Below are 15,541 nucleotides of genomic sequence, written 5' to 3'. Positions count from 1 at the left end.
GAATTTCAGGAGCAGAAGATCCCATAGAAATCATTGACACAACAGTCAAAGATAATGTAAAATGGAAAAAGCTACTGGTCCAAAACATACAGGAAATCCAGGAATCAATGAGAAGGTAAGGATGATAGGTATAAAAGAGAATGAAGACTCCCAACTCAAAGGACCAGTAAATATCTTCAACAAAATCATAGAAGAAAACTTCTCTAACCTAAAGAAAGAGATGCCCATAAACATACAAGAAGCCTACAGAACTCCAAATACATTGGACCAGAAAAGGAACTCCTCCCATCACATAATAGTCAAAACACCAAAATGCACAAAACAAAGAAAGAGTATTAAAAGCGGTAAGGGAAAAATGTCAAGTAACATATAAAGGCAGAACTATCAGAATCACACCATACTTCTCACCAGAGACTATGAAAGCCAGAAAATCCTGGACAGATGTCATACAAACCCTAAGAGAACACAAATGCCAGCCCAGGTTACTGTATCCAGCAAAACTCAATTAACATAGATGGATAAACCAAGATATTCCATGACAAAACCAAATTTACACAATATCTTCCTACAAATCCAGCACTACAAAGGATAATAAGTGGAAAAGCCCAACATAAAGAGGCAAGCTACACCCTAGAAAAAGCAAGAAACTAATCATCATGGCAACAAAACAAAGAGAAGAAAAGCACACAAACATAATCTTGCCTCCAAAAACGAAGATAACAGGAAGTAACATTCACTATTCCTTAATATCTCTCAACATCAATGGTCTCAACTTCCCAATAAAAAGACATAGATTAACAAACTGGATATGCAATGAGGACCCTGCATTCTGCTGCCTACAGGAAACACACCTCAGAGACAAAGACAGACACTACCTCAGAGTGAAAGGCTGGAAAACAAATTTCCAAGCAAATGGTCAGAACAAGCAAGCTGGAGTAGCCATTCTAATATCGAATAAAATCGACTTTCAACTAAAAGTCATCAAAAAAGATAAGGAAGGACACTTCATATTCATCAAAGGAAAAATCCACCAAGATGAACTCTTAATCCTAAATATCTATGCTCCAAATACAAGGGCACCTACATACATAAAAGAAACCTTACTAAAGCTCAAAACACACATTGCACCTCACACAATAATAGTAGGAGATTTCAACACCCCACTCTCATCAATGGACAGATCATGGAAACAGAAATTAAACAGAGACATTAGACAGATTAAGAGAAGTCATGAACCAAATGGACTTAACAGATATTTATAGAACATTCTATCCTAAAACAAAAGGATATACCTTCTTCTCACCACCTCGTGGTACTTTCTCCAAAACTGACCATATAATTGGTCATAAAACAGGCCTCAATAGATACAGAAAGATAGAAATAATCCTAGGCGTCCTATCAGACCACCACAGGCTAACGCTGGTCTTCAACAACAATAAGGGAAGAACGCCCACATATACATAGAAGCTGAACAATGCTCTACTCAATGATAACCTGGTCAAGGAAGAAATAAAGAAAGAAATTAAAGACTTCTTAGAATTTAATGAAAATGAAGGTACAACATACCCAAACTTATGGGACACAATGAAAGCTGTGCTAAGAGGAAAACTCATAGCTCTGAGTCCCTGCAGAAAGAAACAGGAGAAAGCATATGTCAACAGCTTGACAGCACACCTAAAAGCTCTAGAACAGAAAGAAGCAAATACAGCCAGGAAGAGTAGAAGGCAGGAAATAATCAAACTCAGAGCTGAAATCAACCAAGTAGAAACAAAAAGGACCATAGAAAGAATCAACAGAACCAAAAGTTGGTTCTTTGAGAATATCAACAAGATAGATAAACCCTTAGCCAGACTAACGAGAGGACACAGAGAGTGTATCCAAATTAACAAAATCAGAAATGAAAAGGGAGACATAACTACAGAATCAGAGGAAATTCAAAATATCATCAGATCCTACTATAAAAGCCTATATTCAACAACACTTGAAAATCTGCAGGAAATGGACAATTTCCAGACAGATACCAGGTACCGGGTTAAATCAGAACAGATAAACCATTTAAAGAATCCCATAACTCCTAAAGAAATAGAAGCAGTCATTAAAGGTCTCCCAACCAAAAAGAACCCAGGTCCAGATGGATTCAGTGCAGAATTCTATCAGACCTTCATAGAAGACCTCATACCAATATTACCCAAACTATTCCACAAAATTGAAACAGATGGAGCACTACCGAATTCCTTCTATGAAGCCACAATTACTCTTATACCTTAACCTACCAAACACCCAACAAAGAAAGAGAACTTCAGACCAATTTCCCTTATGAATATCGATGCAAAAATAATCAATAAAATTCTGGCAAACCGAATCCAAGAGCACATCAAAACAATCATCCACCATGATCAAATAGGCTTCATCCCAGGCATGCAGGGACGGTTTAATATACGGAAAACCATCAATGTAATCCATTATATAAACAAACTGAAAGATAAAAACCACATGATCATTTCATTAGATGCTGAGAAAGCATTTGACAAAATTCAACACCCCTTCATGATAAAAGTCCTGGAACGAATAGGAATTCAAGGCCCATACCTAAACATAGTAAAAGCCATATACAGCAAACCAGTAGCTAACATTAAACTAAGTGGAGAGAAACTTGAAGAATTTTTTTTAAACTAAAATCAGGGACTAGACAAGGTTGCTCTCTCCCTACTTATTAAATATAGTTCTTGAAGTTCTACCCAGAGCAATCAGACAACAAAAGGAGATCAAGGGGATACAGGTCGGAAAAGAAGAAGTCAAAATATCACTATTTGCAGATGATATGATAGTATATTTAAGTGATCCCAAAAGTTCCACCAGAGAACTACTAAACTTGATAAACACCTTCAGCAAAGTGGCTGGATATAAAATTGACTCAAATAAATCAGTAGCCTTCCTCTACACAAAAGAGAAACAAGCCAAGAAAGAAATTACAGAAACAACACCCTTCATAATAATCCCAAATAATATAAAATACCTCGGTGTGAGTTTAACCAAGCAAATGAAAGATTGGTACAATAAGAACTTCAAGCCTCTGAAGAAAGAAATTGAAGAAGGCCTCAGAAGATGGAAAGATCTCCCATGCTCATGGATTGGCAGGATTAACATAGTAAAAATGGCCATTTTACCAAAAGTGATCTACAGATTCAATGCAATCCCAATCAAAATACCAATCCAATTCTTCAAAGAGTTAGACAGAACAATTTGCAAATTCATCTGGAATAACAAAAAACCCAGGATGGCTAAAACGATTCTCAACAATAAAAGGACTTCCGGGGGAATCACTATCCCTGAACTCAAGCAGTATTACAGAGCAATATGATAAAAATGGCATGGTATTGGTACAGAGACAGACAGATGGACCACTGGAATAGAATTGAAGATCCAGAAATGAACCCACACACCTATGGTCACTTGATTTGTGACAAAGAAGCCAAAACCATCCAATGGAAAAAAGATAGCATTTTCAGCAAATGGTGCTGGTTCAATTAGAGGTCAGCATGTAGAAGAATCCAGATCGATCCATGCTTAGCACCCTGTACAAAGCTTAAGTCCAAGTGTATCAAGGACCTCCACATCAAACCAGATACACTCAAACTAATAGAAGAAAAAGTGGAGAAGCATCTAGAACACACGGGCACTGGAGAAAATTTCCTGAATAAAATACCAACGGCTTATGCTCTAAGATCAAGAATCACAAATGGGACTCCATAAAATTGCAAAGCTTCTGTAAGGCAAAGGACACTGTCATTATAACAAAACAACAACCAACAGATTGGGAAAAGATCTTTACCAATCCTACAACTGATAGAGGGCTTATATACAAAATACACAAAGAACTCAAGAAGTTAGACTGTAGGGAGACAAATAACCCTATTTAAAAAAAATGAGGTTCAGAGATAAACAAAGAATTCACAGCTGAGGAATGCTGAATGGCTGAGAAACACCTAAAGAAATGTTCAACATCTTTAGTCATAAGGGATATGCAAATCAAAACAACCCTGAGATTTCACCTCACACCAGCCAGAATGGCTAAGATCAAAAACTCAGGTGACAGCAAATGCTGGCGAGGATGTGGAGAAAGGAGCACTCCTCCATGGTTGGTGGGATTGCAGACTGGTACAACCATTCTGGAAATCAGTCTGGAGGTGCCAGAAAATTGGACATTGAACTACCTGAGGACCCAGCTATACCTCCTCTTGGGCATATACCCAAAAAGATGCCCCAACATATAACAAAGACACGGCTCCACTATGTTCATCGCAGCCTTATTTATAATAGCCAGAAGCTGGAAAGAACCCAGATGCCCTTCAACAGAGGAATGGATACAGAAAATGTGGTACATCTACACAATGGAATATTACTCAGCTATCAGAAACAATGACTTTATGAAATTCCTAGGCAAATGGATGGAACTGGAAAATAACATCCTGAGTGAGGTAACCCAATCACAGAAAAACACACATGGTATGCACTCATTGATAAGTAGCTATTAGCCCAAATGCTTGAATTACCCTAGATGCACAAAACACATGAAACTCAAGGATGACCAAAATGTGAATGTTTCACTCCTTCTTTAAAAGGGGAACAAGAATACCCTTGGCAGGGAATAGGGAGGCAAAGTTTAGAACAGAGGCAGAAGGAACACCCATTCAGGGCCTGCCCCACATGTGGCCCATACATATACAGCCACCAAACTAGATAAGATGGATGAAGCAAAGAAGTACAGGCTGACAGGAACCGGATGTAGATCTCTCCTAAGAGACACAGCCAGAGTACAGCAAATACATAGGCGAATGTCATCATTAAACCACTGAACTGAGAATGGGACCCCCATTGATGGAATCTTAGAAAGGACTGGAAGAGCTTGAAGGGGCTCGAGACCCCATATGAATAACAATGCCAACCAACCAGAGCTTACAGGGACTAAGCCACTACCCAAAGACTATACCTGGACTAACCCTGGACTCCAACTGCATATGTAGCAATGTATAGCCTAGTAAGGGCACCAGTGGAAGGGGAAGCCCTTGGACGTGCCAAGACTGAACCTCCAGTGAATGTGCTTGTTGGGAGGAGGGTGGTAATGGGGAGAGGATGGGGAGGGGAACACTCATATAGAAGGGGAGGGGTTAGGGGGATGTTAGCCTGGAAACCGGGAAGGGGAAAAACAATCTAAATGTAAATAAGAAATACTCAAGTTAATAAAGATGAAAAAATAAAATGCATAAAGATACAAGCTAGTGTTAGAGAGATGACTGCAAGCAAGAGGACCTGAATTCAGATCTGGATCTGTCACCACTCCTAGAGAGACAGGAGCTCAGTGGCTGCCAGCCTATTTCCCAGTTCACTGATAGACTCAAGGAAATAAGGTGAAAAGGGATAGAAGATATACCTGGTGTCCTTTTCTAGCCTCCTCATTCCCACACAAAGGCACAGGCCCCTACACATACATGTGCATACCTCTCTCTTCAGCTCTAGCTCTCGTTCTCTCTCACACATACACGCAAAAATCAGAGACAATTTATAAGTTTATATTTCATATATTTAAAATAAGATAAACTATCCAATAGAAAGTGTTCTCAGTAGTGCTAAGATTATGGTTTTCTGCAATATATTTGTCCAACAGAAGTTTTGAAAGAAGGGAGAGACTTATTTATGATAGACTCAAAACCATGAGAAGGTTCCTTCACTGTTAAGAGTATTTGGTGAATAAAACTGAAGAGGATTCATCCATCCTGTAAGACTGGGCTTGTGTGAGAGATTTTGATTTTAAAGAACTAAGGTCAGCCCTGTTCACACTTTCAAAGCCACCATTAGGAGCAGTAGTAAAAGCATGCACGCTTCTTATCGTCCCTCAGACCTATATGAGGGCTCAGATGAGTCACTTTTTAAACTGTGTACCTGTAGATGTCTCCTCCTGATCATAGAGTTTCCTCCCTTCCTTTATTCCAGCAATTCCTATCAGCCTCAAAACCAAGGTAAATCTAAAACTGTGGGTTATAAGTGGTACAGCTTCTATCTTGTATATCCTGGCTCCAACACTAACCATGCACAATGCTGAGTTAGTTGAATTGTTTCTGAGCCCTGGAAAGCATGTAGATTAATGTTTTAAGACTCTACCATGTTACCATGTTCTCATGGTTACACGTTGTACGTGTGGATTGGAATGCCACTCCAAAATCTACAAACAGTTCATTATTATGTGTCAAATTGTATGTAGATAGATGATAGTTTTTGTTGGGCTGGAGAGATAGTTAACAGCACTTGCTACTGTTCAGAGGACTGGAGTTCAGTTCCCAGCACCCACATCAAGTGCTTTACAACTGCTAGTAACTCTGATACCAAAGATCTGACTCTCTCTACAGTTACTACTGACACCTACACACATGCACACACACACACCTAAATATAAAATAATTTTAAATAATATTTTCAGAAAACCTCTGTACATGGTTAAGATTTAAAGTGGTCAGTAACACTAGCCCAGATGCTCCACTGTTCTGAACTCTGTGCTCATATGTCCCAATGTACGCATGAATCTAGGGATTCCTGTAAGTCTCCATGTGCTAACTAATGAATTAATGGGTGCTTTTAGTGCTGAATATTAATCTAGGACTGGTACTTTTTATATTTACTTATTTTTCTGTCTCTCTCTGTCTGTGTCTCTGTCTCTCTCTGTCTCTCTCTGTCTCTCTCTCTCTCTCTGTATGTGTGTGTGTGTGTGTGTGTGTGTGTGTGTGTCTACACTTAAGTAATAAAGCATGTGTATAGGTCAGAGGACAGCTTGCAGAAGTCAGTTCTCTCCTTCTGTCATGTGTGTCCCAAGGATAGAACTCAGGTTGCGAGGCTTGGCAGGAAATGCCTTTACTCGCTGAGCCATTTCTCTGGCCCAGGGATGGCACTTTGGGAGACCTTTTTCACCATGATATATTTTTGCTAAGTCATCAGAGAATGTATTAGTCATGCACAATGGCTAAATTTCAAAAGTATGAGGAATTTATGAACTGCATAACTGTGGAATCGTATCCCATGCCTTAGTTCCTCCCTTGGGGAGACAAGTGATCAGTGCGGAAGTTCTACGTGGCGCTGTGAGGGCTAGCTTGCTCAGCAGCCATGTCTTTGAGGCAGGCACAGGGAACAAAGTGGTGGTGGTGGTGGTGGTGGTGAGAATGGATCAGTCTTTCCAAACATTTGATGATCTCATAGTCAGGAAGAGCAAGAGAGGTCACATTCAAGCCCAGCATACTGGAAACCAGTTCCCTGAAGTCCGCCAGCTGCAATTGCAAGCAGAGACACATTAGCTGGGGAAGGAAAAAACGTGCCACCATTGCTGCATCAAGTATACCAACAATAACAAGAAAGGAAACCCCAGACTTGCCTGAGGTAGGCAAATTACCCACTCTAGCCTGAGTCCTCTAAACTATGAATAAGTAGGCTTGCCTGCTAAGTGACCTCTAAAATCCCTGCAGGTTCCCCAAGCCTCAGCAGCTTCTTGCGAGTCGATGTGTGTATTTGTTACTGAGTCGAGACCCCCAAGAGACAATTGTTCCTGAGATTCCTCACTAAGTCTGTTCAGAAATCCTGGTTGAGCAAAACAATTAACTGAGAACATGCTCTGCAGCCTGACAAGGGACTCTACAGATGTTGGTGTGAGCAGAGAAACATTTCCGCCTTTGGGTCGATAACAGGGCAATGGGTTTCTGAAACTCAAAGGAAGGAGTAAGGTGTTGAAAACAGAAGGACTTCTCTGTTCTTCTTAAACCAAAGACTGCTACCTCAGTGTGTGGTTCTAAAGCTGGGCTGACTTGAGATTACTAGGTGTCTGTCAAGTGGGAAAGTAGAAGCCAGGGGCGATGGTTATAATGGGCCCCATTGTTGTAATAGATATTATTCTGGGGGTTTGCTATATTTAACATTTAAAATACATAGCATCACCAGACCAACCCCCTATACATCAGCTCTCTTCACATTCTCCCAGGGTAGTTCCTGTTGCCGTAGGCTACCATAGGCAAAACAGGGATATCCAGGGGTATCTAGGCAAGCCCTCACTAAATACCTTTCATTTCAGAAAAGATGGCATGCACATCAGGAGTGCAGCCTGCAGAGGGAGCACCATCAGAACACCACCATCCACACACGCCAACCCCATGCTCATTTATCTCCAACTTCTTTCCCATAATGGTCCAGCCCGGGAGATGAGAGGGTCTTATTTGTACACCACACCCTCAAAGTGTATATGGAAATATAGTCCTCGATGGTATGGTTCTGGCTTTGTGAGCTAATTAGGCTTGAGATCATGATGCTGGCTTCTCTAAGACAGAATTGGTGTCCCCAGAGCTTTTACCATTGGAGGGTGCAGGAAGACATCATGTGTAAACCTGATTCTCAAGCCTGTAGACCTAAGAGAAATGGCAGCCTGCTTATTACAAGCTGCCCTGGTTCCCACACTTCGTTAAAGCATCTAAATAGAATAAGGTACCAGCCTGGTCTCTCCAATGCAAACGTTTCCCTTGGAGTTTCCCACCCTCTTGAATATGGCCAAAACTCACAATTCCTGAGATGCTTTCTTCCTGAGAATGCTTGCCCTTAGAGTTTGGCTCTTCCCAGCTCTGTCTGACACATGAGCCAAAGCAGAATGGAGAAAAGAAAAAAATCCCCAGGACTAGAGTCTATTCTCTGCCCTTTTCAGCTTCAGAAAGTGACACACCAGTCAAAGGCAGTAGGGGTCAGACTGCCCGGGACAGAGTTCTTTATGTTTGACCTGATGTGTTCAGGAGATAAAATTCTCCTTGTAACCAGCCAGCCAGCGTGTACTTTTTTATGGCTTACATCTGTGCTTGGTCAACCATGAAGTCTGGGTGCCACTGTTGGAGATTGGAGGCTGTTTCCTGCAACTGATCTCTGTGGGAGATAAAGCTTCTCTGAGCTCTGAGCCCTGCTTAGCATTAAATGTGAAGGGGCAATCTCCAGAGGCCATTATCAAAACACAATTTAAAGCATCTCATCACCACCAGACGATGGGTTCACACTGGCTTTCTAATTCTTTGATAAGAACATTAATTTTTGTTTCTTTTTTATACTCTATGTCACAAAGCATAAATTGCTTTTCTTGGCCAAGAAACTCATGATTCTTGGCCAAAAAGATGCTGGGGAGTAGGCTAATCTGTGGAGATGACATAGAAATCCCTACACATCGCATTGGAAGAAATGTATGAATGATGCTTCCTTTGGAGGTGCATATACAAAATTAGAGGGGTTCAGGGGAGCTAAGAATGGCCCTGCATGACTGGTACAACCATTCTGGAAATCAGTCTGGAGGTTCCTCAAAAAATTGGACATTGAACTACCTGAGGACCCAGCTATACCTCTCTCGGGCATATACCCAAAAGATGCCCCAACATATAAAAAAGACACGTGCTCCACTATGTTCATAGCAGCCTTATTTATAATAGCCAGAAGCTGGAAAGAACCCAGATGCCCTTCAACAGAGGAATGGATACAGAAAATGTGGTACATCTATACAATGGAATATTACTCAGCTATCAAAAACAATGACTTTATGAAATTCCTAGGCAAATGGATGGAACTGGAATATGTCATCCTAGGTGAGGTAACCCAATCACAGAAAAACACACATGGTATGCACTCATTGATAAGTGGCTATTAGCCCAAATGCTTGAATTACCCTAGATGCATAGAACACATGAAACTCAAGACGGATGATCAAATCTAATGCTTCACTCCTTCTTTAAAAGGGGAACAAGAATACCCTTGGCAGGGAAGAGAGAGGCAAAGATTAAAACAGACACAGAAGGAACACCCATTCAGAGCCTGCCCCACATGTGGCCCATACATATACAGCCACCCAATTAGACAAGATGGATGAAGCAAAGAAGTGCAGGCCGACAGGAGCCAGATGTAGATCTCTCCTGAGAGACACAGCCAGAATACAGCAAATACATAGGCGAATGCCAGCAGCAAACCACTGAACTGAGAACAGGACCCTGTTGAAGGAATCAGAGAAAGAACTGAAGAGCTTGAAGGGACTCAGAGACCCCATATGAACAATGCAAGCAACCAGAGCTTCCAGGACTAAGCCACTACCTAAAGACTATACATGGACTGACCCCTGGACTCTGACCTCATAGGTAGCAATGAATATCCTAGTAAGAGCACCAGTGGAAGGGGAAGCCCTGGGTCCTGCTAAGACTGAACCCCCAGTGAACTAGACAGTTGGGGGGAGGGTGGCAATGGGGGGAGGATGGGGAGGGGAACACCCATATAGAATGGGAGGAGGAGGGGCTAGGGGGATGTTGGCCCGGAAACCGGGAAAGGGAAAAACATTCGAAATGTAAATAAGAAATACTCAAGTTAATAAAAAAATAAAAATAAAAATGAAAAGAATGGCCCTGCACGCGGATGACATCCCCATTCCCAAAGCAGTCCTTAGTGTTAAGTGTGTGACTATGCATAAGGCTTTTACACCCTCCTGTCATGTCCTGAGGAAGATTCCACAAGCAGATTTGTATCTACCTGCTGTTCTCTCCTCTCTGCTTCATCCAGAGACTTCTTCAGGATCCTCAGCTCACTGCTGGCCAACTCGATCATGGCCCTGGTTCTTTCCTGGTTTGCTTGAGCCTCCTGCACTGTAGTTTCCAGCTCTGACATGACCAGCATAAGCTTTTTCTCTGCATTCTCCTTCGTCTTCTCCAGCTCATCTCGGGATTGATTTAAGTCTTCAATGGCTTTGGTCTGTTCCAAAGTTTTAATCTAAGAAGTCAAGAGAATGATGGTCATTTCCCTTGTACTTCCTTAGGAGAACTGGATGCAAAGATAACTGGGAAGTCGGTGGAATTCGCTACTTCCTTATGAATGAACAATGGATTTCATCCCAAGTGGCTATGCAGACCTTGTAGAGCAGAGCACCTTTATTTGATAAATCAATGCACTTAAGTTGCAGACAGCATGGCTCTGGAGGGAGATCGCTAAAATAAAACCTTCGAGCAAGTTGGACTTTCTGTGCTAACCAGTGGATCCCTGTGCCTTGCAGATAACAACAGTAGTGGCACAATGTCTGCTCCTCCAGTGCTGTCACAGGGAAACCCCTCAGGAGGTCTCCCTCATCTCTGTGGGGGAGATCTCTATAGGTTTTTATTCATAAAGAAGTCTCCAGATGTGGACATGAGGTAAAAAGTTGTCATTGAAATCCTATGCAGACAAAGGGCAGAGATGGTCCCCAGCCAGAGCCTCACTTTAAAGCCCTAGTGGAGGCTCCTGGGATGGGAGGTGTGTCCTTGGGAGTTTGAGATCACACTGTAACTGCTTACAAAAGTAAGGAAGGGCTGCCTCCAGCACAGCTCCCGGGACAGACCAGATGGGGGAAGTGAGGGAATGAAGGAAATATGAAAGGACAGACAGACACACACACAGAGAGAGAGAAAAGCTGGGATCAGGTGGTCTGTGCTCTTTGCTGGAGAAACCGCATTACTGCAGAAGCTCAGTGTTCTTACTATAGAGATTGAACAGAGGCAGAGGCAGAGAAATTGCATACGGCTGGACAAGAAGGTGGGTCATTTCATACAGATAAGCAGGCAGGGGTTATGGTATATGGCTGGATGGAAGAGACAGGTTTGGCTAATCTTGGTAGGAACATCCTCTGTCAGGGAGTCGTCTTCAGGCTGTAAACATCAAAGGGAAGAAAGCTATGGTGGTCATTTTCTGTACACACTGTCAACAGCCACACTTGGACCAGTGGAAGGCTTTGTCCTTCTTCCATGAAACTCTGGAGTCAGGACATGAATCACAACATGGATGGAGTACAAAAACATCCCTGGGTGAATTAAGACAGACACAATGGAAAATTCGATAAAATTTCACCTATGAGATACATGAAACAGGCTAACTCATTCAAAGGCAACAGAAGTTACCAGGGCTGGGGAAAGGATGAAATAGTTGTTTGGAACAAACAGATTTTCAGTTTGAGGTGATGGCAAGGGCTAGAAATGGGAAGCAGTGATATTCTTACAGCTCTCTGGATGCGCTCAGCACTGCTGCAGTGTATACCTAGGAACAGCTAGGGAGGTGGGTTTCATAATACACTCTTCCACTGAAACATTAAGAAATCTGAATAGTTTTGTAACAGCAAAGATTTGGAAAGGACTTTAAAACTAAATACAAGCCAGGCATGCTAGCTGTGGTAGCTAATCTGTTGACTGATCCCTTCACTGAGGAATCATCTAGATCCAATCCCCCTGTGAGTATATCTGTTCAGGAATGTCTTGGTTGCCTTAATTGAGGTGGGAAGACCCAGCCCAATCAGGGCAGTGCCATTACCAAGGCAAAGTATTCTAGGTATAGGAGAGGGGAGAAATCAAGCTAAGTACAAATGAGCGAGCGAGCGAGCACACATTCATTCCTCTCGGCTCTTGACCTTGGAGGTAATAGAACTAGATGCTTCAAATCCCTGCCATTGTGACATCTTTGCAATGATGGACTGTAACCTGGAACTGTAAGCTAAAATTAACCCTTATCTTCTAAGATGCTTTTAGTTGAGCTATTTTATCACAGCAACAGATGTAACATTAGGACGGTGGTGCATGCTTTTAATACCAGCACTGGAGAAGCAGAGGCACTAAGACGTGATGATGTTCAGGGCCAGCCTTGCCCACACAGTGAGTCTGGGTCAGTCTGGACTCCATAAGAGCTGACCTCAAGAAAATCCAAATAAGTAAATACAAACAAGCTACAAGACGAGAGCCACTAAGATGTTCAAATAAATAAAAGACAATTACAAAAGTTAGCAGGGAATTAGGGGAGTTAGAACCCTCACATACTGCTGGATGAAAGACAAGATGGTGCACTAATATGAAAGGCAGTTTTGAAAATGTTAAATATATAATCCATCGATTCTCACCCCCCATACTTGTAAACCAGAGAGAAGGAAGGCCAAATGCCCTCACAAAAAGTTACACACAAAGTTCATAGAGGCTTTACTCATAATCACAAATGGTGACCACCCAAACATTCATCAACTGATGGATGGGGAATATACAGTATAGCCAAACAATGAAGTGCATTAGAGAGGAAACAGTGAACCCTAAAACGTCATGACAAGAGAATGAAGCCAACTGCCAAAACTCACATGATTATCTCCTTATGAAAGAGACAGGGAAAAGGTCTGAGACTACTGGGAAGGAAGAATGGGGAGTTATAATTTATGGGTACAGAGTTTCTTTGTGTATGCTAAAAATATTTTAAAATAAGATACTGTTTTAATAAGTCTGTAAATATACTTTAAAAAACACACAGAAACGCATATTCTGAAATGGTGGCACTCTTTTGGAAGGTTCCAGAAGACTTTACAGGATACAGGACATCGGTGACTGGAGGGTGTGCTTTTCAAAGTTACACCTCTTCCTTGATGCCCTCTTCACAGTCCACTCCATAGCCACCCCCCTCTACATCCACCACCACGGTGTTCTACAGACATTCACAGAACCCAACAACTCTAAACGAAAACCCTGAAACTGTAAGCCAAATACTTCTCCCCTTTGCTAGGTCGCTTACATCAGGTGTTCTCTCCCAGAGACGAGAATGCGGACTATCAGGAAGGACTAGATTGATCCACAAATCAAAACGCTGACAGAAAGGGGAGAGGCAGACAAGAATAAATTTGGACCACAGGTAGAAGGTGCAGTCAGGGGCTAGCACATTCACCTGGTGCTGGCCTTATGATACAGCTTCACTGTGACTGAGTGACTGATGGGTGGCACATGGTGCCCTGGTCTAAGGTTCTCAGGATCTCATTAGTAAAGAAGAAGAAAGCTCGGAAACTAAGGCATGATTTGGAGGAAATGTGACTATCCGAGATTCTCATGCATGTCTAGCAGGACAATCAGACTTATCCTACTGGTACAAATTAAGGAAGTCTGCATCAAATGCCAGCTGTTAAACTCATAAACAAAAAAACCAGCATCACAACTTTGTAAAAAGCCAAATTGCTTATGCTTGGTCTGAATGCTTGTGCCCTCCGAAATTCAAATTACAGAGAAGTGCTTAGAGAAATGTTCAACATCCTTAGTTACCAGGGAAATACAAATCAAAATGACCCTGAGGTTCCACCTTATATCAAACAGAATGGCTAAGATCAAAAACCTCAAGTGACAGCAGACGCTGCCAAGGATGTGGAGGAACACTCCCTCAAAATTCTTATATCTTAACCCCCAAGGAGATACTGTGAAAAAGTGGGGCCTTTAAGAAGTGAACAGGTTGAGTTTCAAGAGGAATAGATGCCCGGGGTGGTTTGAACAAGAGTGGCCCCCATGAACTCGTTTGAATGGTTGGTCACCAGGGATAGAATGACTTGATAGGATTGGGAGGATTAGGAGGAGAGGCCTTGTTGGAGAAAGTATGTCAGTGGGACAGGCTTTGTTAAGCCAGGCCTAGGTGTTCTCTCGTCTCTCTCTCTCTCTCTCTCTCTCTCTCTCTCTCTCTCTCTCTCTCTCTCTCTCTTCTCTCCCTCTCTCTCTGCCTAAGGCTCAAACTATAAAGGTCTCAGAAACTTCTCTAAATTTCTCTAACACCTGTCTGCTTCTTACCATCCACCCCACCATGATGATAATGGAGTAAATCTCTAGACCTGTAAGCTTCTTTTTTTTAAGAGTTGCCTTGGTCATGGTTCTTCTTCACAGCAGTAGAACAGTGACTAAGATACCTATAAACAAACAGAAACAAGGCATTGTATGCCCTGATAGAACAGATAAAACTTGCTTGCCCCCTTACACCATATGAGGACACAGCTAAGGAGGCTTGTGTGAACCAGGAAGCAAGATTTGAGCAGACATCAACTCTGTTAGCAACTTTCTCTTAGGCTTCCCAGACTCTAGAACTCTGGAAACTACATTTTTGTTGTTTATAAGCCACCCAGCTTGTGGCATATTGTTTTGACACTCCGAAGACTAAGATATTTTTCTAGACAGAGGCCAATAGCAATAATAAGTATGCTTGACCTCACAGCCACTGATCCAGTTCTCTGGGGTGATACGAACTGTCTTGGGACTCTGACAGCAGCTGTGAACTTGCAGTCTAGAAGTCAAAAGAACACCTTCTACAGCTCTGGAAATATACAGAAAATAAAATGCCAGGCCTTGGGATAAGGGCAGCACGGAGAAAGGGATAAGCAAAATGGCAGCAGAGCAGGTACTTAAGATGAGGAAGGCACAGGTCTGCAGGAGCCAACTTTGATGATTACTCCTGCAGATTCCCTGTTGATTCCATTGTAGTGAGAATTTCTTTGTTCTTAACAAAATGAACTTGGGGAATTATTAAGGGAGGTGTGTAGAGAGAATTTCCTGTAAGTGTCACTTGTCAGTAAAAAGCCTACGGCCAATGAGCTGAGGCAAGAAGTAGGAGGCGGGACACTGGCAGCAAGAGAGGGAATTCTGGGAAATTGTGAGAGGGTACAGGAGATTCAAGAGCCAGATACTAAGGAAGAAGCAGGCCA

General features: G+C 42.1%; 1 protein-coding gene across 1 annotated transcript in view; it reads right to left on the bottom strand.

The window, feature by feature from the left end:
- Positions 1–6,938: 6,938 nt before the first annotated feature.
- The window catches only part of Ccdc170 (coiled-coil domain containing 170), a 102,932-nt gene continuing 94,329 nt past the window's right edge, over positions 6,939–15,541 (bottom strand). The window contains exons 10-11 of the mRNA XM_032895254.1: positions 10,573–10,809; positions 6,939–7,313 (exon numbers count right to left, since the gene is read on the bottom strand). Coding sequence (XP_032751145.1) covers positions 7,116–7,313; positions 10,573–10,809 — 435 coding nt within the window. The 3' untranslated portion in view covers positions 6,939–7,115. The remainder of the gene's footprint in view (positions 7,314–10,572; positions 10,810–15,541) is intronic.

This window comes from Rattus rattus, chromosome 2 (assembly GCF_011064425.1).
Source record: "Rattus rattus isolate New Zealand chromosome 2, Rrattus_CSIRO_v1, whole genome shotgun sequence".
Lineage (NCBI taxonomy): Eukaryota > Metazoa > Chordata > Mammalia > Rodentia > Muridae > Rattus > Rattus rattus.
This window is presented reverse-complemented; position numbering and strand designations above follow the sequence as displayed.